The 23483-nt window shown below is 43.0% G+C and overlaps 2 protein-coding genes across 5 annotated transcripts in view; one reads left to right on the top strand and one right to left on the bottom strand.

The window, feature by feature from the left end:
- CENPC (centromere protein C) overlaps positions 1-20246 on the bottom strand; it is a 68067-nt gene extending 47821 nt beyond the window's left edge. Inside the window, exons 1-8 of one of the 4 annotated variants that reach the window (XM_074950332.1) lie at positions 20110-20239; positions 18847-18926; positions 13498-13544; positions 11235-11299; positions 10806-10903; positions 6948-7038; positions 6556-6838; positions 5921-6124 (exon numbers count right to left, since the gene is read on the bottom strand). In XM_074950332.1, coding sequence (XP_074806433.1) covers positions 5921-6124; positions 6556-6838; positions 6948-7038; positions 10806-10903; positions 11235-11299; positions 13498-13544; positions 18847-18891 — 833 coding nt within the window. In that variant the 5' untranslated portion in view covers positions 18892-18926; positions 20110-20239. Of the gene's footprint in view, positions 1-5920; positions 6125-6555; positions 6839-6947; positions 7039-10805; positions 10904-11234; positions 11300-13497; positions 13545-18846; positions 19236-20109 lie in introns of those variants that run through there. The other 3 variants (XM_074950334.1, XM_074950333.1, XM_074950335.1) reach the window with 3 other exon arrangements.
- Positions 20247-20983: 737 nt separating this feature from the next.
- Positions 20984-23483, top strand: part of STAP1 (signal transducing adaptor family member 1) — a 32353-nt gene continuing 29853 nt past the window's right edge. Inside the window, exon 1 of the mRNA XM_074950336.1 lies at positions 20984-21131. The gene's annotated coding sequence lies outside the window, so the exon portion shown is untranslated. The remainder of the gene's footprint in view (positions 21132-23483) is intronic.

A 23483-nucleotide genomic window follows, 5' to 3' on the forward strand; every position in this document is an offset into this window, starting at 1 on the left:
ATGCCTAAAATGCATTTACTTAGTTTCTGGTCAAGCACAGAGCCTGTAACGGCACTGGAGAGTTCTGGGCAGCAATGTATCCCTGTCAAATGCCTGACCTAATGCAAACATTCTACAGAGCTTTTAAGAAAGGACTGCAAGTTTTCAAGTTCAGCCAAAGCAATACTTTGTCAACAGACTCCAAGGTGGCTTTAATATCCACACACACAGTGTGAATGAGGCACCTGGATTCTCAAATCATCTTAATAAAATGGCACAGCATGAAGATTTGCTCCATCGTGAAACTGCCAGGATTAAAGCCAATTTGTTATAGTCTTCGCTTGCTCCTCAAAATATCAGCAGCTCAGACCAACAAAACAGAAACAAAATTTTTCCCCAGGACAGACAGAAGAGTAATGCCACAATAATTACAATAGTCTCATTTGCTGCCTTTACATTTCCAAAGCAGTAAAATAATGCCTTTTTGCCGGTCGGATGGGACAGACTCTGTTCTCCAGATGATACTGAACAGCGTTTGAAGCCAGGACATTTTTAACAGTTCTGCAGGAATTCCAAGTCTCTGCCACCTTATTTCCCCTTAGCCTTCTTTACATCTCTTTGGATTTCATTATTAGTGAATTTGCTAGGATCAAGTTGTGCAGAATGGGTCAACTGAGCAGCAGCCTTCATGTCATTTTAATAGGCAGCAGGTTTTTTAAAATAAAGCATTTTTTCACATAACACACAGTCAACTTGTGGAACTCCTTGCCAGAGGATGTTGTGAAGGCCAAGATTATAATATGGTTCAAAAAAGAACTAGGTAAGTTCATGGAGTATAGGTCCATTGATGGCTATTAGCAAGGATGGCACAAATGCAAAACCATGCTCTGAAGTGTCCCTAATCTCTGTTTGCCAGAAGCTGGGAATGGGCAACAAAGGATGAATCACTTGATGATTACCTGTTCTGTTCATTCCCTCTGAAGTACCTGGCATTGGCTACTGTTGGAAGACAGGATTCGGGGCTGGATGGACCATTGGTCTGACCCAGTATGGCCGTTCTTATGTTCTTCTGTCAGGGTCCAAAGAAATTGTGGGTGCATTTAGCAGCTAGCTGAAATGTCATGCACTCTGCCTCTGTACTGATTAGCTGACAAGAACTGGAGTTGACCTCACTGAGTGAATGACCCTTTTTGTCAGCGAGATCACTCAAGCATTTAAACACAGAGACAATGTTGCTCCTGGTAGCTTTCTCCAGTAAGATGGCTTTGGCTTCCATAAAAGTTTTGCAGTTAGCATGTATTGCTGCTTTTTTTTTTTCTTTTTTTTTTTAAAACAAGTGCCACTTCGCTTACAATACATAACCATATCATCTCTCAAATGACCCGTGTGACACTGGTCAATGATGGTGTGATATTGACATAATCTGGGACCATATAGATCATTGTTGCAACCAAGGTCCTGTAGCCGCACCAAATCTTGTATAAAGTGGGTCAAATAAGGTGTCTAAGACAAGGTTATGGTTTGCTGGTTATGATTATGCTGTCTATATATGTGTATCATTTTTGTCGTTAAAGTTATGAATATTGGCTCTATACTGTCTGTATTTCAAACTTATGCTGTGCTTCTGGGTGACACCCCAGGCAAGTTGGTGTCAGCTCTGCCTAGCCTGCGTGATGGCCCATTAAGGACCATCAGCTATACAACTGACCCATTCAGAGAAGGCAGATACACCTTGCGACTCAGCAAAGTATGCAGGGACTTGCCCATGTGACTCCAAACTTCATTTTGCTGTAATTTTCCACAGTAAGAACAAAGAGGTGTTCTTACGCCTGGAAAAGACTATAAAAGGCTGATGCCTCATCTCCACCTTGTCTTCAATCCTGCTTCTTGCCTGTGGAAGGACTTTGCTACAACTGGAAACTCTAAATAAAGGACTGATGACCCATCCCAGCAGTGGATGTACTCCAGAGACTTGATCTGAACCTGCAGTTTATTCCATCACTGCTACAAGCCTGAACCAAGAACTTTGCCATTACTGTAAGTAATTGATTCCATTTAACCAATTCTAGCTCTCATCTATATCTTTTTCCTTTTATGAATAAACCTTCAGATTTGGATTCTAAAGGATTGGCAACAGCGTGATTTGTGGGTAAGATCTGATTTGTATATTGACCTGGGTCTGGGGGGTTGGTCCTTTGCGATCGAGAGAACCTTTTCTCTTTTACTGGGATATTGGTTTTCATAACCATTTGTCCCCATAATGAGTGGCACTGGTGGTGATACTGGGAAACTGGAGTATCTAGGGGAATTGCTTGTGTGACTTGTGGTTAGCCAGTGGGGTAAAACCAAAGTCTTCTCTATCTGGCTGGTTTGGTTTGCCTTGGTGTGCACAGAAACCCCAGCCTTGGGCTGTAACTGCCCTGCTTTAAGCAATTTGTCCTGAATTGGCACACTCAGTTGGGTCCCACCAGAACCAGCATCATTACAGATGGTTAAAGTATTAACAGACCTAGGGCTTGCTGGCTCTTTTTCTGAGACCAATGACAGTCATAGTGACATCAATTCAGCATCAGGATTCTCTGCCAGAGTCTCAAACCTGTTCAAGATTTCAACTGCACAGCAGTTTCAAATGCTACCAATTTTTATGTTAGATAACTCAAATTTTGGTAACCCAAGAATCATAGATGGAAATAAATGTACAAAACAATTACTAAAATCAAGTATCAGAGGGGTAGCCGTGTTAGTCTGGATCGGTAAAAGCAGCAGAGTCCTGTGGCACCCTATAGACTAACAGATGTATTGGAGCATAAGCTTTCATGGGTGAATACCCACTTCGTCGCATGCATGTAGTGGAAATTTCCAGAGGCAGGTATAAATATGCAAGCAAGAATCAGGCTAGGGATAACTAGGTTAGTTCAATCAGAGAGAATGAGGCCCTCTTCTAGCAATTGAGGTGTGAACACCAAGGGAGGAGAAACTCCTTTTGTCGTTGTCAGCAGTTTCTTGTTGAAGTCTGGTCCTGAAGTTTTTTTGCTGCAGGACGGCTACCTTTAAATCTGCTATTGTGTGTCCACGGAGGGTGAAGTCTTCTCCTACAGGTTTTTGTATATTGCCATTCCTAATATCTGATTTGTGTCCATTTATCCTTTTACGTAGGGACTGTCCAGTTTGGCCGATGTACATAGAGGGGCATCGCTGGCACATGATGGCGTAGATTACATTGGTGGACGTGCAGGTGAACGAACCAGTGATGGAGTGGCTGATCTGGTTAGGTCCTGTGATGGTGTTGCTGGTGTAGATATGTGCACAGAGTTGGCATCGAGGTTTGTTGCATGGATTGGTTCCTGAGCTAGGAGTTACTATGGTGCGGTGTGTAGTTGCTGGTGAGAATATAATTCAGGTTGGCGGCCTGTCTGTGGGCTAAGACTGGCCTGCCTCCCAAGGCCTGTGAAAGTGATGGATCGTTGCCCAGGTTTCCTTCTCATGGGTCCAGCTGATGAAGATGTCATCAATGTAGCAGAAGGGGTGTAAAGTGGACAAGAGCTGTGGAAGCATTGTTCCAGGTCAGCCATAAAAATGCTGGCATATTGTGGGGCCATGCGGGTGCCCATAGCGGTGCCACTGGTCTGGAAGTATATACTGTCACCAAATTTGAAATAATTGTGTGAGGATAAAGTCACAGAGCTCAGTAACCAGTTGTGCTGTGGCATCATCAGGGATACTGTTCCTGACAGCTTGTATTCCATCTGTGTGTGGGATGTTTGTGTACAGAGCCTCTACATCCATAGTGGCTAGGATGGTGTTTTCTGGAAGATCACCAATGCATTGTAGTTTTCTCAGGAAATCAGTGGTGTCACGGAGTGCTGGTGGTGTAGGGTCTGAGTTGAGAGTCCACATATCCGGACAGTCCTTCAGTGAGAGTGCCAATGCCCGAGATGATGGGGCGTCCAGGATTTCCGGGTTTGTGGATCTTGGGTAGTAGACAGAATAACCCCGGTCGGGGCTCTAAGGGTATGCTGGTTTGTTCCTGTGTTAGTGTAGGGAGTGTCCTGAGTAGATGGTGCAGTTTCTTAGTGTATTCCTCAGTGGGATCTGAGGAAAGTGGCCTGTAGAATTTGGTAATGGAGAGCTGTCTGACAGCCTCCTTTTGGTAGTCAGACCTCTTCATGACGACAACAGCACCTCCTTTATCAGCCTCTTTGATTATGAAGTCAGGGTTGTTTCTGAGGCTGTGGATGGCATTGCGTTCTGCACGACTTAGGTTATGAGGCAAGTGAGGTTGTTTTTCCACAATTTCTGCCTGTGCACGTCGGCGGAAGCATTCTATGTCATTTCAACCCTCAGGAGGAGTCCATGTGTAATGTCAGAATTACGACTTAGATTCATAGCTTCGGAGGCCAAAAAGGACAACTTTGATCTAGTTTGGGAGCTCATGTTCAGCTGATTAGCTATCATTACCCCCAAATATTTTCCAGAATCACTGATGAATGATGAACAGAGTCCTACATCCTGTAAGTATGGCCTACATAAGTTCTTTGATCCTAAATGTACATATTTACATTTAGCCACATCAAAACACATATTGTTTGCTTGCACCCTGCTTACAAACAGATCTGGATTGCTCTCTCTCAAAGACCTGTCCTCTTCATTATTTATCACTCCCCCAATCTGTGTCATCTCAAACTTTATCAGTAATGATTTTATGTTTTCTCCAGGTCATTAATAAAGATGTAAAACATAAGACTAAAAATGGAAACACACCTGTTCAGTGATGATTCCCTATTTACAAATACATTTTGTGACCTATCACTTAGATACCTTTTAATACATTTAATGGGTGCCATGTTAATTTTATATTGTCCTAGTTTTTTAATCAAAGTGCCATGCGGTACTAAATCAAACACTTCACTGAAGTCCAAGTATATTACATCAACACCATTACCTTTATCAACGAAACTTGTAATCTCATGAAAAAAGATGAGATCTATTGAGATCTATTTTGATGAGATCTATTTTCCATAAGCACATGTTGATTGGAATTAATTACATTACCCTCCTTTTATTCTTTATTAATATCAAGTCCTGTATCAGCTGCTCCATTATCTTTCTCAGGATCAATGGCAGACTGACAGATCTATCATAACCCAGGTCATCCTATTTGCCCTTTTTTAAATGTTGGCACAGCAATAGCTTTCTTCCAGTCTTCTGGAACTTCCCCAGTGCTCCAAGAATTACTGAAAATCAGCATTAATGGTCCAGTAATCCCCTCAGTCAGCTTTTAAAACTCTTGGATGAAAGTTATCTGGACCTGCTGATTTAAAAATGTGTCTAACTTTAGTAGCTGCCGTTTAACACTCTGAGATACTAATGGAATGGAAAGAGTGTTATCTATGGAGAGCAACTGTTTTTTCCCCAAATACAGCACAGAAATATTTATTTAACACTTCTGCCTTTTTTGCATTACTGTTGATAATTCTACCATTTCCATCTAGTAATGGACCAATACCATTGTTAGGACTCTTTGTTCCCAATATACTTAAACTCCTTCTTATTGTCCCTAACTCCACTGGCCATAGATTTCTGCTTTGTGCCCCTTTGCTCCCCTTATCAATTTTATACCATTCCTACCTTCTGATTTATATTCACTACTATCAACTTCCCCTTCCTTCCACTTGTTATATATCACACTTTTTATAGCTGCCTTCACTTCCCCTCTAAATGTTGTCCATTTTTAAACCACTATGGACTTTTTCCTCAATTGTGGCTTTTTGGGCACCTTAAAAACACTGACTGCCGTTATTTCCAATGATCATTTTTCTGATTATTTTTAGTAATCAGATGGACTGCTCTAATACATCATTCAGTATTAGATAAATTTGTTGCTACAATATTTGAGATTGTGTTAATTACTTGCTAACAATTAAGTTTTACTTCAATGCACCTTTTTTCAACAGTTTCTGTTGTCACAGCCCCTAAGAATGCTGAAGAAAGCGACTTCTTTTCCTGTTCAGAATGTCCAGTAACACATTTTGCTCTTTCCACTGGAACTATCTGCTCTTCTGTCCTTGCCTGAGGACCTTCTGACCTTTGAACTTCTGTCTGTCTCTTCATCACTGCCAGAGTTGCTTTTTCATCAAGACTTAATCTATATGTAAAAAAAATAGTATTTAGATCTGATACGGTTAATCTCTAAATGTACTTTAAGTTTCTTCCTAGATCCTCCTCAGTGTACATGATGTTTATTTAAAAAGTTATGAAAATATATTGTGCTAAGAGCAAACATTCTGTCAAGCAACTTAAAATATAGTTTTGCAGGTGACTATTTTAGCAGCTCTACATTTCTATTTCTGTGACACTGTGATGTGGAGTCTAACATTAACTTCTTCTACCATGTCTGATAACTTGAAGTGGGTTTGCAAAAACAAATTTGGAAGGAACCAGGGCTATCCAATACTCACACAAGTCTCATTTGAATCACTACCTCTTGACTTAAATTTTACTGTGAGCACTGAAGACTGCTATACAGCAGAATTTTCAAACATTTCTTCTGTAGATTTAGCAAACGAAGCAACTTACAGGTGTACAGATGTTTCTGCTTCCTCAACAAGAAGAACAGGTGATCCAATGACCTCATAATTATCCTCATCAGTATCAAAGATGCCAGCAGGGCTTTGGCTTGATCTTTCAACATCTTTTAATATACTACTTGCTTTCTTGTTAGAACCAACAGGATTACCAGCATCAAAAAGATCATCTTCACTTGAGCTTGTATCTTCTTTTAATACACACCCCTCTTTTTTGTTAGAGCCAACTATGTTCTCAAGTGCTATAGCTTTCTGATGTGCTTCAGCTGACTGTCCTGTTACAGATATTAAACAGCATTAGTGTTTTCACCTCAAAAAACAGTATAAAAATTCCAAGAAATTACCACCCCCAAAATTTAACAATTAAATGATAGCAGCACCAACCTGAACAGCTGATTGATTTTACTGGTGATGCATCTACAGAGGATGTAGACTTAAACGTCTTCTTCACAGAGTTAAATAAACCTGAATTTAACTGTAATGTTTGACAGTGAACAGCGGGAAAGGTAGAAAAGAAAAAAGTTTGTTATGATACAACAGTAAAAATATTAACACATAACTCCTCACATTACGTACCTATTTTCTGATCATAATCTCATTTAAAAGCAGATTCTCATCACAATTTAATACTTACATTTCCAGTCCTTTAAAAATGCCAGTAAAATGATAAAACATTCAAGTAATTAAACCACTTCAAGCCTCTCACCACGGTTCAATTCTTAGTTCTATAAGATGCTGAGCAAGTTATTTATCCTCTGCATCCATGTAGGCTGATGTAAGTAATGGATTTAAATCACTTTTTTAAAAAAATCACTCAAATGAATCACATTGAGGCTTTGTAAAAACTAATTTGAAAATCTGTGCTATTGAAACTTTAGTTTAATATATAATAAACTAAATTATAAATGCTGAGGAAGAGAGGTGTTAATACCACTGCGGATGGAGAATCTTTTGATTTTTACAGAACTGCTATAACCAGTTCAAAATACTGAAAATTAAGGCCCTGACCCTGCAAATTCTTAAGCAGATTTGTAACTTTACTTGAATCATTCCATTGACTTCAGTGGGACTAATCAGGTGTGCAAAATTAGACAATATGCATAAATGATTGCAAAATCAGAAATTAAAATTAGATTGTTTTTAATAAAAAAATTAAGTGCCATAAAATCTTTGTTGGTTTAAAACAAAACTGCTTCACAATGAAAATACAATATATTAAATAAATTTCAATACATTAACAAAGTTATTGTGAACTTTTTAAAATACAGGCCAAAATTTTTAAAAATTGGAGTCTAAAGTTAAGCTCCTCAGGGTGGGATTTTCAAAAGCACCTGGGTACCTTAAAAGCAAAAGTCCCAATGACTTCAAAATACAAATTATGATGGACTATTACTGCCTGGTCAAAGCATTTCAGTTTTATTGATTTGTGGAAGTTAAATGTATCAGAAGGTGTTACTGGGTGCAAATATAGCACGGGCTATTCACTTATCAATTTTTTGCTTGAGTTTGTAATATTCTCACAGTCAAAATGTTAATCGGAGCTGACTTGTCTTTTTCAGCATAGATAAGCTTGTTAAGTGTGAAATTTCTTAGTACAAAAAAAAACCTGTATAAAATTTGAAACTCCCCTAAGGAGCAAGAAGCTAATTAAAGTGTAACATCTACTTTAGTAATTTAGTAAGACTATAAAAAGGGAAGTGCTAACATATAAATAAAATGTCTTAAATTTGAAAAAATGTAATTAAAGATCATGATTTAAACAAAATTTTATTACTGATTTTTTTTAAAGTCATGATTATTACCAACCCTGCTATGCACCCCAGGTCTTTAGGATTAAAATAAGGGATACCTCCTGTCACGGTTCCTTCCCCACTCTGAACTCTGGGGTACAGATGTGGGGACCTGCATGATAGACCCCCTAAGCTTATTTCTACCAGCTTAGGTTAAAAACTTCCCCAAGGCACAAAATCTTTGCCCTTGGACTAGGGTATGCTGCCACCACCAAGCGCTTTAACAAAGAACCGGGGAAAAGGACCACTTGGAGTTCCTCTTCCGCCAGCTATCCCCCCCCCCCCCCAAGCCCTTACACCCCCTTTCCTGGGGAGGCTTGAGAATCAACAAGTTGAGCACAGACCAGCTTGGGTTTCTTAGGACCCTAAAAACCCAATCAGATTCTTAAAAAAACAGAACTTTATTAGAAGAACAAAACAAAGATAAAAGAAACACTCTAAGATTAGAATGGAAGATAATCTCACAGGCAGTCAGATTCAAAACATAGAGAATCCCTCTAGGCAAAACCTTAAGTTACAAAAAGACACAAAAACAGGAATACACATTCCCTCCAGCACAGCAAATTTACAAGCCAAACCCAAGAAAACCTAATGCATTTTCTAGCTAGATTACTTACTAACTTTACAGGAGTTGGAGGGCTTGCATCCTTGATCTGTTCCCGGCAAAGGTATCACACAGACAGACAAAAGCCTTTTCCCCCCTCCAGATTTGAAAGTATCTTGTCCCCTCATTGGTCATTTTGGGTCAGGTGCCAGCGAGGTTACCTTAGCTTCTTAACCCTTTACAGGTGAAAGGATTTTGCCTCTGGCCAGGAGGGATTTTATAGCACTGTACACAGAAAGGTAGCTACCCTTCTCTTTATATTTATGACACCTCCTTAATCAGTGGTGTTGTGAGGATAAACTGATTAATATCTGTAAAGCAACTGGATAGGATGCTGATGGGGCCATATAAACATCTTAGCAGACCACACACATACAGAAGCACTTGTTCTGATAAATATAGGACCCCTACAATGAGCTGTCTCCATTGAAAACCTGAAATATGCACAATATTGGTAACAAACGATGGGTATGCCTACACTGGAATAAAAAAACCCAGGGCACTGAGTCTCACACTCAGGTCAATTGACTTAGGCTTGCGATGCTTGGGCTGCAGGGCTAAAATTTGCAGTGTAGAAATTCAGGCTCAGGCTAGAGCCCAGGCTCCGAGACCCACCCTCCTCGCAGGGTTTCAGAGCCTAGACTTGAGCCTGAACATCTAGACTGCAATTTTATGGCCTACAGACCAAGCTCCATGAGCCCGTGTCACCTGATGCGAGCTGGCTGTGGGACTTTTATTGCAGTATAGACGGACCCCAAGAGACTGCAGCTTGACCTCTTTGGTAGCAGAGACTACTCAGACAGGTGCAATCACAGGGCCAAGACTTTCTATTTCTACGAAGCCAGCTAGAAAGTGAACTACTCTACTTCTTACAAACAACTGAAGATTATGAACTAACAAGCGCCTTTTATAAAAGCATCATCCTTCAATGCCTCAATTATACTACTTCAATTTGATTGCTGGGACGAACAACACAAAGAAAGATCTAATAAACACAATTGTATTCTTTTGCATTAGGGTGCAAGCTAGCCCTACCAACCAGCAGTGGGTAACCAAGGAATCATTCATTGCTTTTTGCAGCAGTGGGAGTTTTAATTGTAAAAAGTTTAGTGGGACCAACAGCTGAAGCTGGAAGGGTGACAAGAGAAGCAGAAGTTCAAGGGAAGTTTGAACCTGAAAGACTACCAGAGAAAGTTATCAGGAATGAAAGCTGGGTAAACTATTATGAGAAAAAGGATGGAGCAGGGAGATAGAGAACATGCCCAAATTGTTTTACGATGACAACTGAGGGAAATAATGTTATCAACCGTTACAGCAGAGCAGCGGTTCTCAAACTGTGGGTTGGGACCCCCTTTGAATGTGGTCTCCAGGGCTAGCTTAGACTTGCTGGGGCCCGGGGTTGAATCCCGAGCCCCACTGCCCAGGGGCAAAGCCAAAGCCCGAGGGCTTCAACTCTGTGCAGCAGGGTTCAGGTTGCAGGCATCATGCCTGGGGCTGAAGGCCTTGAGGTGCACCTTTGGCCCCCGCCCAGAGCGGTGAGGCTCAGGTTTTGCCACCCCCCCCCACACACACACACACACACACACCCCCAGGGCAGTAGGGCTTAGGCTTCGGTCCCCCCTCCTGGAGTCATGTAGTAATTTTTGTTGTCAGAAGAGGGTCACAGTGCAATGAAGTTTGAGAACCCCTGCAATAGAGGGCTAAATTATGCCACAAATGTAAGGAAAATGTACAGACTGTATACATCAAGAGGTGAATGTATAAAACTGTCCAATGTGGAACAAATACACACTGAAGGGAAACTGTTCCCCACACCAAACAGTTACATTGTTAATATAACTAACTTACCTCTTTGCTCAGTAATAAATCCTCCTTTTGCTTAAAAATGACAGGGGTTGAGCAATGTGTTATGCTTGGGGAATTTATTGTAGAATCACTAACACAATCTAAAAAGAAAAAACTAAATGTAACAAGATGAATGGAATAGTACATAGCTTGCATGTTTTAAAAAATATGATTTACTCAGAATTTGAGAGGAAAAAAATCCAGTCAACAGGGAAAGATATAGTTTATGTAACAGGTTACAGTGCAGTTTCCATGTATTTTTAGAAAGATCATTGCATTTTTTTGCATTACGCTATAAACATGCTACATGAAAAATCAAACCACTTATACAATTACTCCTTTTCCACTACGTGAGATTAAGGAGAGTGTTACGACTTGCTCATAAAAAGATAAATCAAAGATAAAAATTACAGACAAAAGTTAGAAGCTTACTTTCAAAACAATCTCGTATAATTTTCAGTACATTTTGGCCTGGCTGTACATTAATCTGTTGTTTTCTAGAGGGAAGAAGGAAAAAAATACATTGAAAGAATCATTTGCAGTAAAAAGTTACCCACTTAAAATTTGCACGTAGCCTGTTTATCTCAGCATATGCAGCAGCAAGCACTATGCTCAACATTACATAATGGTTGACAGTGTCATCGCTATTTCCATTAGTTCATAACTTCCTGTAAACTTTTAATTTACCATGCTTAACTTTCTGTATGGAGTGTTTTGGTTGGTTTTTTGTCTTGGGTTGTTTTTTTTTTTTTTTTTTTAAATTCAAGGGAAAACAGCTCAACCAATGTTGAGTGTGAGCGGAGTGAAGGAATGTCTTCTTCCCATAGAACAAAATTTACAATTTTTTTCCTAAACTGCCATACAGGTAAAACAGTTTGAAAATGAGAGGTGAAATCTGGCATGAGAGCAGCCCTCATTGGGTATCACTGCCTAGAGGATAGGAACAAATTGTTTTTCTGAAATGAATATGTCACAAGTTTTTAAAAATCAGCTATTAGGCAAGTAGGGTAGATTTTTTCACTAAGCTAATAAAGTGTGCACCTAAAAGTGGACTCCCAGCATATACATGTGGGATTTAAATGCATAGTACAATAACAAAATGTATTACTGCGAATTGGCAGGGACAACTACAAAGAGGGAAATGGCTCCTGCCGAAACTAAGGTGTGAAGGGGCTGAATAAGGTCCTCAGTGGAACTTGCAGTGGAGGAATAGATTGAGGAACAACTCCTGAAGACTGTTAAGGTGCACAAAGGCCAATGAAGCATACCTGAAAATTCTGTAAGGGGCTTTACCCAGTAGACTAGCTATGGTGAGAGCAAGAGAGGGCTTCCTACTGCCTACAATGCGTTAGACAGGTCATTTCTGTGGTGCCTAGCCAAATATTTCCAGTTGTGAAACTGAAAAGGCTAGGTTGGAAACACTATAGTTGCATGGTGTAAACACTCAGAAGTTGGAAAAGCCAAAGTTAAGATTGCAAGAACAACCTCATAGTGCAGTTCTACTCATTGACATTTGTAACTGTTAAAAACAGAATTAAAATAACTTTCATTAATTTTTAGGCATCCCCTATTGTCTTTTTCCTTTCTGCAGGCAAAAGCCAACCTGCCCACCCCATGAGTCCTGCATCAGCTAGGAAGGAGTCATCAGGGATCGCAGCAACTAACTGAACCAGGGGTAGCAGCCCTAAGGTGTGGGAAGGAAAGGAAAAAAGGAGCACTTCCAGCTACCTCCCACCTCTTCCTCATACACACATAAGTCTAATTTAACTTCAGGATGGAACATTGCCTTTTCCCTCAGAGGGGAAACAGCAGGGATTAACAGAAGGATTTTTGCCCCTGAACCATAGGAAGCAGGAGTCAGATGAGGGAATTAGGAGAAAAACATGCAACTTTCAGGAAAAAATGGGAGGGTCAGCTGGTGGGGGTGCAGATGAGACTGCACAATTGTAACCCCATCCGCATTGGAAGCTAGGATAGACAGGGGAACAGAAACAGAAATTTCCCCCCCATCAAGTAAAAATCAGTGAAAGCACAGCAGGTCTGTCCCTGAAGTGAGCACTGAGCTTCCTGCTCCAGAACCGCCAGCATCCACCCCCTTCCAATAGCACTTTGACAAATAGCTTGGTAAGAGAGGCCTGCAAGTCCTCCACCCTCACCACCAAGACCTCTATTCAACCTGGGGTGGCTGAAATCAATGCTCCGAAAAGATCCTGGGGCCAGAGAAGGGAGTATCAACAGGCCCTACCTTCACTCACCCTCTTACCCAGAGGCAAATCAAAGGGTTTCTGGATGGGGTAATGTAGTAGCTAAGAAGCAAAAAGCAAGATTAAGGTTATGTACACAACCTAAACACTGGCATTAACTGACTTCTGAGTGACCAACCATGCACTCACTTGTCCATGTCCACCTTCGAATACTCTGTTTAACTGAGGATTGCTCAACTGTCCATGACATCCAAGAGGGGGGTAAATGAGATGCTTTCAGTATCACTACTTTGTATTTAAAATCTTAACTTCCACATAGCCACATCACAAAAATAAAAGCAAAACACAAAGCAAATTTGATAACCAATTTAAAGGGATATAGCTGATAGACTGCAGTTATGATATTAACCTACTGATATAAACCAACATAACTTTCACAAGTGGTCAGTATCTAAGAATTAAAATTTAAAATGCAAGCACAAATTAATTACCCTTCTCCGTTGCAGAATCTTGCTCTGTAGTCATTTTTTAAATGATTCTGTTAAAAAACAAAAGTCAATTTCTTATTATCAAACATGATACTGCTCGAAAAAGAAAAGAAATCGAAATTATTTAACTAATTCTTGTTCCCTGAGTACATCAGTCCAGAGGACTCCCAGGCTTTGGTTTTGTGCTGGTGTGAAAGCATCCCTTAGCTGATGCTTTTTGGCCCTCTACAGTACTGGTAGCTGTACCCACACTTGGGGATACATGTATACCAATAGCCAGTAACTCAGCTTACCTCTAAAATAGGGGTGTAAAGCATCCAGACAGCATGATTTAATTACATGGCACACATGACATTCAGGTTCTCCAGAATCTAAGCTTTCATTTTAAAAAAACTTTCTAGTCATCATGACTGCAGAGATAATTTTTCTAAATGAACAATGAATGTTTTCTAAATGAACAATGTCTCCCTGAGTCTGTAGACGGCATGAAACAATGACTCAAACGGGTGAACTGCCATGTCTTCTATCAATCTGATTGGAGCATCACCTTAATGTTGGCACTGAAGTGTCATTTAAATAGTTTAATCCAGAAGGTCCCAAAAGTATGGGGTGCATCTCCCTAGGGCGGCAAAGAGAACATTCGGAGGAGCGCAGCAAGCCGGCCCCAGCTCCCGGCCCCGCACCCAGTCCTGCTCCCCACGTCGGGCCACAGCTGCATTCCCAGCCAGGATAGGGAAGAGAAAGAGCCTGGCTTCTTCACAACGCCTGTCGGGCCAGGTCAGGAGACAGGGGAAATAGGGAAACAGACAACATGGGACTGCTGGGGGAGTCACAAACAGGGGCTCATAAGGGCTAGTGGGGGAGGGCAGACTGGGGAAGGGGGATGAATGGGAGTGGAGGCGCAGGGCCATGGGGAGGGAGGAGGTGCAGGGCCACATGGGCAGAGTGGTAGGGGGTGCAGTGCTACAGGGGGATGGCTGTGCGGAGGCACAGATACACATGAGGACAGGGGATGCAGGGACACAGGGAGATATGGGGAGGGGACTGGCTGAGGGGGTGCAGGGACACATGGGCAGAGGGGGTGCAGAGATACGGGGGGGAAGGAGGATGGCAGAGACACATGGGGACAGGGGCAGATGTGCCTGACTGAAGGGAGAGACTAGGAGTCAGCCAGGATCTGCCTGGGGATACTCCCCAATAATCCCTCCCTGCCCCCCTCAAAAACCTGTTCCATACTTTTCCCACCCATACCCAACAATACTTCAAGTTCATACCCAGGCTCCTTCCCAGCAATTACTTCTCTCTCCCTCAGCTCCTCCGTTACCCCTGACTCCTCCAAGCCTTTGCACTTCTTCTGAGGGGTGCAGGAAATACAGTTTTATACTGTAGTTTAAATAAATTATTACTCAGAGTTCTGTATTAATATGCCCAGGAAGGAATCTATTTGTCCAAAAACATTTCCTGAATCTTTTTTTTCATCTGTATTGTTACATTCTTGCTGACAAGTATTTTGAAATAAATTACCAAAATAATTGAAATTGGTGTGATTATATTGTATTATTTTGACAATTAAAATAAGCAGAATTTTAAAATACTGTGTGGAGAAGTTTTAATTTTTTGGTGCAGAATTTCCCCAGGAGTATTTAGTGGATGGAATGGAGAAGGGGAGAGGATGCTCACTGGGCTGGGAACTAAGAGTTGCTGAAGAGAACAGAACAGGAAAGACACTCAAACTGGGAAGGAAGAGAGAAACAGGGAAATGAGGATGGGGAAGAAACAGAAACAAAAGGTAGAAATAGCAGTGGGTTTAAAGGGGAGCTTATTTTCTCACTGACGATTAATGCAACAATAAATCACTGAACAAATACAATATTCTTCTCTCAAGCTGTATAAATCTCCTGCTGGCATCAGTGAATTCTACTGTGTATTCCACTGTGAATTCTACTGTGGAGAATCCTGAATTTATACCATAATTAAACAGAATTCAGCCCTCTCCTCCAAGTGAATCTGGCACCCTGCTCTGGAACCTTCCTACCTAAGTCCTTTTTAAGCAAGAATCAATGGCTACAAACAGTATTTCAATACGGTTCTTCCGGTCAGAGAGGTAACCCCCCCCCCCCAAAAAAGGGGGGGATTGATGGCTTTGTTCCACTAATAAGTCCTTGGTGTTTTTAACCTTGAGCTTGTAACATTGCTAGGATGGGCATGCAGGCGACTGAAGAAAATTGCCAGAATATTCCTATGATTAACACCACATAGGTATATTGTTATGACTCTGGTCCTGCAGTTCTTCTGCATTGTCTTTGGCACTATTTGTATTCAGACATTGCCATTAAAGTCTTAAGGCAGAGTAGTCAGAGGCTGCTTGAGATGACAAGCTACTTCATCAAAGGTAGCAACAATGGTATATTAAGAGAGCTACTGGATATTTCACTACCTCAGAGCACTTAGGTTGGAGCTGTCACTGCTTTAGGAGAGCACCTCTTCTTGGTCACACACCAGACTATCAATAAATCTTGTATCTAGCCCCCCCTTCTAAGAGCTGCAACAATGTTACCCATTGCCCAGTCCCTAGAACCAGGAGGGGCCCCCTCAATGTTTAATGTTCAACAGTTACAGAGTCATGTTAACACCTTGATTCCATCTAAATTAACACAAGTCCCTTCCCCTAGATTAGCGTCTTCAGGTGATCCAACACACTTACCAGGTCACTTTATTGATAGGTGCTCTCTCCTCTGACAAGCCAGTTCTCCTGGACAGTAGTCAGCCAATTGTTTAGAATGATTCATGTCAATGGGAGAGCACTTAAATCAAGAACCATCTATTATTAGCCCTTTGCCATCAACCTTTGGAATTTAAGTCCAGCATGGAGGTAACAGGACAACAGAAAAGGTAAAAAACACATCATAAATGGAGTCTGCAGACTGACATAGATACATATAAAAAGACCCCAACATCAAAAAGAATGAATAGATTGCACATACTGATCCCCCAAACTGTCACAGGAACAAAGCCCCAATGCTAATGCACAAAAAACTATTCAAACAAGAGATTTTTAGCTTGTATGAAGATACAAACTGTTTCAAGACAAGCTTCAAAATGGCACTGCTGGGATTATGCCAACCTGAGTAATGTTACTGCAGAGTATCCAAGCACTCAGCAGAGAAATTACAGGTTTGTGCTTTGAGGTAGACAACTTTGAAAACAGTTTAGATCAGCCTCAGGACAGCTTTTAGCAGAGTGTCTCTCGGGGGACCTAAGATAGAATTTCAGGTATTCCTGTCTCAACCTAATGGGGTCCTTGATAACATCTTCTGGCACATCCAACACTCAGCGTCACACTGTACTAGACTCCCAGGCAATGAATACAGCTCTCAAGCCTAGGGGTGACTGAATGCAAAACTGCACTCAGTGGACATTTTAATGCCTCTGAACTTCCATTCTTCCACCAGCTAGACAGGAACAAGGATGACATCCTGTGAAGAAATAACCAAAGCAGCCGTGCATCAAGACAAATCCAAAGGGCTCTGAGGTGAAGAATACAACAAAGCAGCATCCCGTATACATCAAAGCCACCACTTAACATGAAGCAATCTTCCTCAAACATCAAAACCCAATGACAGTACAAGAGCTGATTCAAAGCAAACAGTGATCATGTTAATGGAGAAACAACTGCAGGACCAGAGCCTTGACCACAAACCTATTTGTTGGCTATGACACCAGGCAACAATGAACCCCCAAGACTATACTGTCAAGAAAAGCAGTAGCAGAGAAGTCATGGAGGTCCAGATCATGTAATCCAATAAACAGATGGATCAAGAACAAGTTACAAGTTATCTCTTAAATAATAATGAGTGACTAGAATGCTATTAGTCTAATGCATGGAACAAAGTCTGGTAAAATCAGAGAGCAGGAACCAGCAGCAGAGGTGCAGATCCAACAGGGAGTTCCATTGCTTGAACGGGTTAGAAAGATACCAGTTGGGAAGGATGTAGAGGGAGCTGAGATACAATGGTCAAAATGTGACCTGTGAATCTGAGTGTACAGCTACTGGTAACTCAAAGCCATCATTAAGATCTGGAGCAGATCCCACCTGTATCACATGAAAAGCAGAAGACTGAAGACTATGGATATGGTATTGCTTGAGAAAATTTTACTTGTTGCTAATCCTGTTTCTCATAGTCCTTAGAAGGCTATGTCCAGGACCTACTACCAGAAAATGGAGACAGGAATATTTAACATTTATGAGACTCTCTGACAGCTGAGGAAAACAGCCTGAGGAACTTTAAACACAATAGCACAAAGTTCACACAAAATCCAACTACTGTAAAACTAAGTTTGATAGGAAATCATGTATTACACTGTGGAAGCCTGCTTAACAACAGGGCTGTGGTGAGAGATCAAGTTTAAAACACATATGTAATACCATGGTAGAACAAGCTATTGGTAATTAATCTACCAACTCTTCCAGGAAAAAGCATGTGTCTGCATCTCAGAATGATTACTTAGACTGACCTACAGAAGTCACCATTAAAAATGAACTGCAAATGATTTTTTTAATTTAAATTTTTTTTTAATTGAGCCCATTTTTTGCTTCTTCATGAATCACTGCTTTAAAAAGGACTAAAAAGTAGTTTAGCAAAAAAAGGTCTGCTTATGTTTTCTTTATTTAGCCCGAGAAATATTAAGAATATCAAGCCTGACCTTCCCTGAAATTGCTGGAGAACTTGTTGGTAATCTCAAATGTGTATGAAAACCTCTCACACCTTAACTAAAGAATTGGGAATTCTGGAACTTCAGCAAAGACTTTCTTTCTCATAAATGGTTTGAACAATTTCTTTTTTTTTAAGTCACCATTAAAAATCCATTCCATTTAAATTGCTGAGGTTTCAGTCTTTTGTGATGTCATAATCCCATGGTTCTTCAACATAGTTCCAGACCTGAATTTCTAATATTTAAAATAAGTACATCATAAAGAACACAGACTTCCTTCCACCCTTTGCAGGTCACCATTAAAAAGTTAACATTTGCCATTATATACCAGTTACCATAGTTATTTCCTATTCTAACCACATAGAAAAACTTCTCCAATAACCCCAGTGTGCAGTAACTGCTGGGAATTGTTGAGTTTAATGAGGACCCTGCTGTAGCAGGGAGTACTAGAAAACAGATTATCGAGTACATTAAATGTCTGGATGATAGGCACTTCCCAAATGTCCTCTTGGGTGAGACAAAGAGCCCCAGCACAGGAGACTGAGGGCTTGTCTACACTACCACTGAGGAAGGTCTAAGATATGCAACTTCAGCTACGTGAATAACATAGCTGAAGTCGACATACTTAGATCTACTTACCATGGTGTCTTCTTGGTAGTAAGTCGACAGCTGACACTCTCCCATCGACTCCGCTTGTGCTTCTTGTTCTGGTGGAGTACCTGAGCCGACAGGAGAGCGCTCAGCGGTCGATTTATCGCGTCTATAAATCGACTACCAGCTGCCTGCCAAACTGGCAGGTAGTGTAGACAAGCCCTAAGAAGCCAGGAAAATCCACCTGGCTTGCAACAGGCAGCTGCCATCATGCAGGACAGCATCACCCCACTTGCAACAGGAAAGAGACTGCAGGGGAGATGGGCTGGCCTGTGTCACAGGTAGAGTGGACAGCAGACCCACATATGACTGGCTCTACCCACTGTTGTACGCTTAGGCAGTCAGCCAGCTCCACAGGGAAGGGGGGGCAAGTTTCGTATCTGTGCAATGCCTAGCACAATGGGGCCCTGGCCTATGACCAGGGCTCTTGGGCACTGCTGTAATACACCTAAATATCTACCTGCATGCAGAGAGGGCTCCTGGGCACTACTGTAACACATTTAAGAAATAACTACCCCCGGGGGGGCTCCTGGACGCTACTATAAAATACCTAATAAATAATTACCCCCAGTGGGGCTCCTAGTCACTACCATAACACACCTAAGCAATAACTACCCCCCCCGGGGGCTCCTGGGCGCTACCACAACACAGCAAAGAAATAACTAAGCCCCGGGGGAGGGGGGTGCTCCTGGGCGCTACCACAACACAGCAAAGAAATAAATACCCCCTGTGGGGCTCCTATGCGCTACCATAATACACCTAATCACAGCAGATCAGGGTTGGAAGGGCCCTCAGGAGGGCATCTAGTCCCACCCCCTGCTCAAAGCAGGACCGATCCCCAACTAAATCACCCCAGCCAGGGCTCTGTCAAGCCGGACCTTAAACACCCCGAAGGAGGGAGATTCCACCACCGCCCCGGGGAACCCATTCCAGGGCTTCCCCACCCTCCCGGTGAAACCGTGTTTCCTGACATCCAACCTACACCCTCCCCCACTGCGACCATCGCCCCTCGCTCCGTCACCTGCCACCCCTGACTACCCCCCGGGGCCGGGGGGGCTCCTGGGCGCCACCGTAACACACCCAAGAAGTCACTACGCCCTGGTAGGACCCCCACATTCACCCTCCCGAACCCCGCCCAGCACCCTGCCCTGGAAACCACCACCCCGCAGCATCCTCAGCCCGCACCCAAGGCGGGAGCGGCGGCGCGAGCAGCCATGATGCGGGCGCGGGGGGAGGACCCGGCTCTCTCACCAGCGGCTCCGCCATGTCGGCTCCAGCGCTCCCCCCAGGCCTGCGCCGCGGCCGTTCCCGGACCAGATCGCGCCCGTGCGCGCCCGCGCGCGCCGCCCCTCGCCGCTCCGGCTATTTGAAAACTCGGGGGCGCCTCCACTGCGCACGCGCTCCCGCTGAGGGAGGGGATGGGAAACGCTCATTGGTTAACGGGGGCGTGCGTCAGAGACAGCCGTTCCCTCTTCGCCGCCTGCCGGTGGCTGCTGCGCCTGCGCACGAGCCTCTCTTTCCCACAGAGTCGGCGGCCCGAGGCGGGAGGGGTCAGAGTTGAGACAGGCAGCTACTTCGCACACCCGTCCCCCAGGCACACCCGCGGCCCCGCCCCTCAGGCACACGCTTCCGTACTCCCGCCCCGCCCCCCCAGGCACACGCGCCCGTACCCCCGCCCCTCCAGGCACACGCGCCCGTTCCCCAGCCCCGCCCCCCCAGGCACACGCGCCCGTATCCCCGGCCCCGCCCCCCAGGCACACCCGCCCCTACTCCCGCCCCGCCGCCCCAGGCACACGCGCCCGTACCCCCGGCCCCGCCCCCCAGGCAGACGCGCCCGAACTCCCGCCCCGCCCCCCCAGGCACACGCGCCCGTACCCCCGGCCCCCCAGGCACACGCGCCCGTACTCCCGCCCTCCGCCTGCACCCACCCCCAGGCACACTCGCCCGTACCCCCGCCCCCCGCGCATCCCTCCACCCCACAGGCCCCCATTGTGCCCGGCCTGTGCACACCCGCCTCGCCCCCTTGTTGCACCACCCATGCTAAGCTAGTCTATCGTGAACAGTGTGGTAAATAGTAAACTGTCGCAGCAAGAAAAGGGGCAGAGCCACGGCTAGAATCCCAGCTTCTGAGACCCACAGCCAATGCCTACACCCTCTCAGTCAGTGGTTTACAGACCAGCTGTAGAATCTCTGGGTGGTTGAGTCAGCCCGGTGGAGAAATGTGGTCAATAAACAGTGGTTTTCTGCTGCAGAACCCAAAGCAGTTCACAAGGGTGGGTAACATTATTCTCTTAAGATACAGTACTCGCTGTGCAAGATTCTCACTCCTGCATATTGGCTGCCTAACATGGGACAGGTGCTATTCTAGCTTTGAGGCCCACATTTTTTTTATTATGCCTATCACAGCTAAAAGGCCATGGTGGGGGCTTTGTTTTGTGAAGTGCTGTAAAATGTGTGTCTCATTTTGTGGGTGCCCAGCTCTGGATACAAAGGCCTGATGTTTTAGCAACACTGAGCACCCATCACTCAAATTGAGATTCACAGAAGCCGCTGGTGCTTAGCTCTGCATAAATCTAGGCTGTTGGTGCCAGAGGTGAGCACCTAAAAATTGAAGAATCAGAGGCCATTTTTGAAAATTTGTCCCATAGAAGGACAGGGAAAATCTGTCATTTGATCAATTCTGGTCCCTTTTTGGCAACAAGCTGCAAAGTCTGCTTTTGGCAGAAGCCACATGCTCCAGCTCTTCATCCGTTCCAGCTGTGTGCTGCTGAGTATATCCTCTTTACTAGTGTACCTCTCTTGTGGTCAGGCCTAGCTTATTTTTGAATTCACAGTCTAACTGTCCCATGACTATTTTAAAAAAAGGAGGACTTGTGGCACCTTGGAGACTAACAAATTTATTTGAGCATAAGCTTTCGTGAGCTACAGCTCATTTCATCGGATGCACTCATTGGAAAATACAGTGGGGAGATTTATATACATAGAGAACATGAAACAATGGGTGTTACCATACACACTGTAACCAGAGTGATCACTTAAGGTGAGCTATTACCAGCGGGGGGGATTTGTAGTGATAATCAAGGTGGGCCATTTCCAGCACCACAAACATCAACCAGACATCAGCCCTATGGCTCTGGCAGTTTCTACCATCTTTCTCCATTGGCATAACTGACCCACAATCACATCAAGTATTCAGATAAGGGCAATTTCTCAAACATTTTACTTTTCTTGTCCCAGAAAATTGCATCTGCCTTTGCTTAAAAATGTGTGTTGTAATGGGATTTGCATAGGTACATACAGACACACTAGACTCTGCAAACATTTAAAAGTAAAGACATTTTGAAGTCTTCTAATTGCAGCCTCGGAGATGCTCTAACTTGTCTGAGGCTGGAGTAGCCCGTTGGGGTTCTTCTGGCAGCCAAAAACAGCTGGAGTTCAATGGCACTGTGGTGGTAGCCCTGGCATTCCTTCTAAACTGGAGTTCAAAGGGAGCAGCAGAGAGCCATTATAGTCAGTTCAGCGCCATCCATAAAACATCTGTACTAGTGATATTCCCTGGTAAAAAGCTCTGCTGTCTTCATGGTACCTTTGCTCCACTGGAGTAGAGTAAAAGGGCCATAGGGCAATGCAGAATAGGTTAGCATCTTAACAGAGGTTTTGAGGAGATCCTCTAGAGCCAGATGCCTCAAGTGAAAAATCTAAGTTTTATGAAAATATAAAACAATATTGCAGATGTGCCTGGAATTTATTTTGGGTTTGTTTGGTTGCTGTTTTGTTTAGTTTTATAAAAACAAAGTCACAAGAAGTTTTGGGGAACAGGTTGGAGTTCTTTCACTGTGAAAATTACCTTTTCCACTAGGGAAGGTATAATGGATGACATTTCATCATAAATGGCACATCTCAAAAGAAAGGGAAGCTTCAAACAGGTCTAAATGTTACCTCTTAAATGGTACAACGTATCCTACAGTTTGTGTTCAAAAAAACAAACAAACAAAAAATCATGAAAAATTCAAAAGGGAAGCTATCGCACACACTGCTGTAGAGCAGAGAAGGCAACTCCCTGAGAACAAACAGTCACTTTAAAATACAACCAAAAAAGTATTTAAAAAAAAGAAACCTTATTTATTTAGGAATAGATATGAGGTTTACAGATCCTTGCTATTTAAATATCAGTGACAAAACAAGATTACTACAGCAAGCTTCTGTTTAGAGAAACATCACACAGTGATGTACATTAATATGGTAACACTCCGTTACATAAAAGTGGTGATTAAAGTGTGAGAATCTTTACACTACACGTGACATGCTGTTTCTGGTGATTTTATTAAAAAGAAGCATTCTTAAGAGTTAAACAGAGGAACTGATTCTCCAACACCCTACACTTTATATAAAAGAAAAAGGAGTACTTATGGCACCTTAGAGACTAACAAATTTATATAGTCATTCACATGCCTGCAATGTGCGTATAATGCTACCATTCTGATTTACTAGCATTTTACGCCCGTTTTGCATTCATGATGTACAGACAAACACCCACATAAATTGCAGCACAGTTGTCAGTCAGGTCTAGTATTATTTAGATAGTAATGCTTTAGACCTCAAGGGTCTACCTCTGAGTTGAAATA

The sequence above is a fragment of the Natator depressus genome, chromosome 4 (assembly GCF_965152275.1).
Source record: "Natator depressus isolate rNatDep1 chromosome 4, rNatDep2.hap1, whole genome shotgun sequence".
Classification (NCBI taxonomy): Eukaryota; Metazoa; Chordata; order Testudines; family Cheloniidae; genus Natator; species Natator depressus.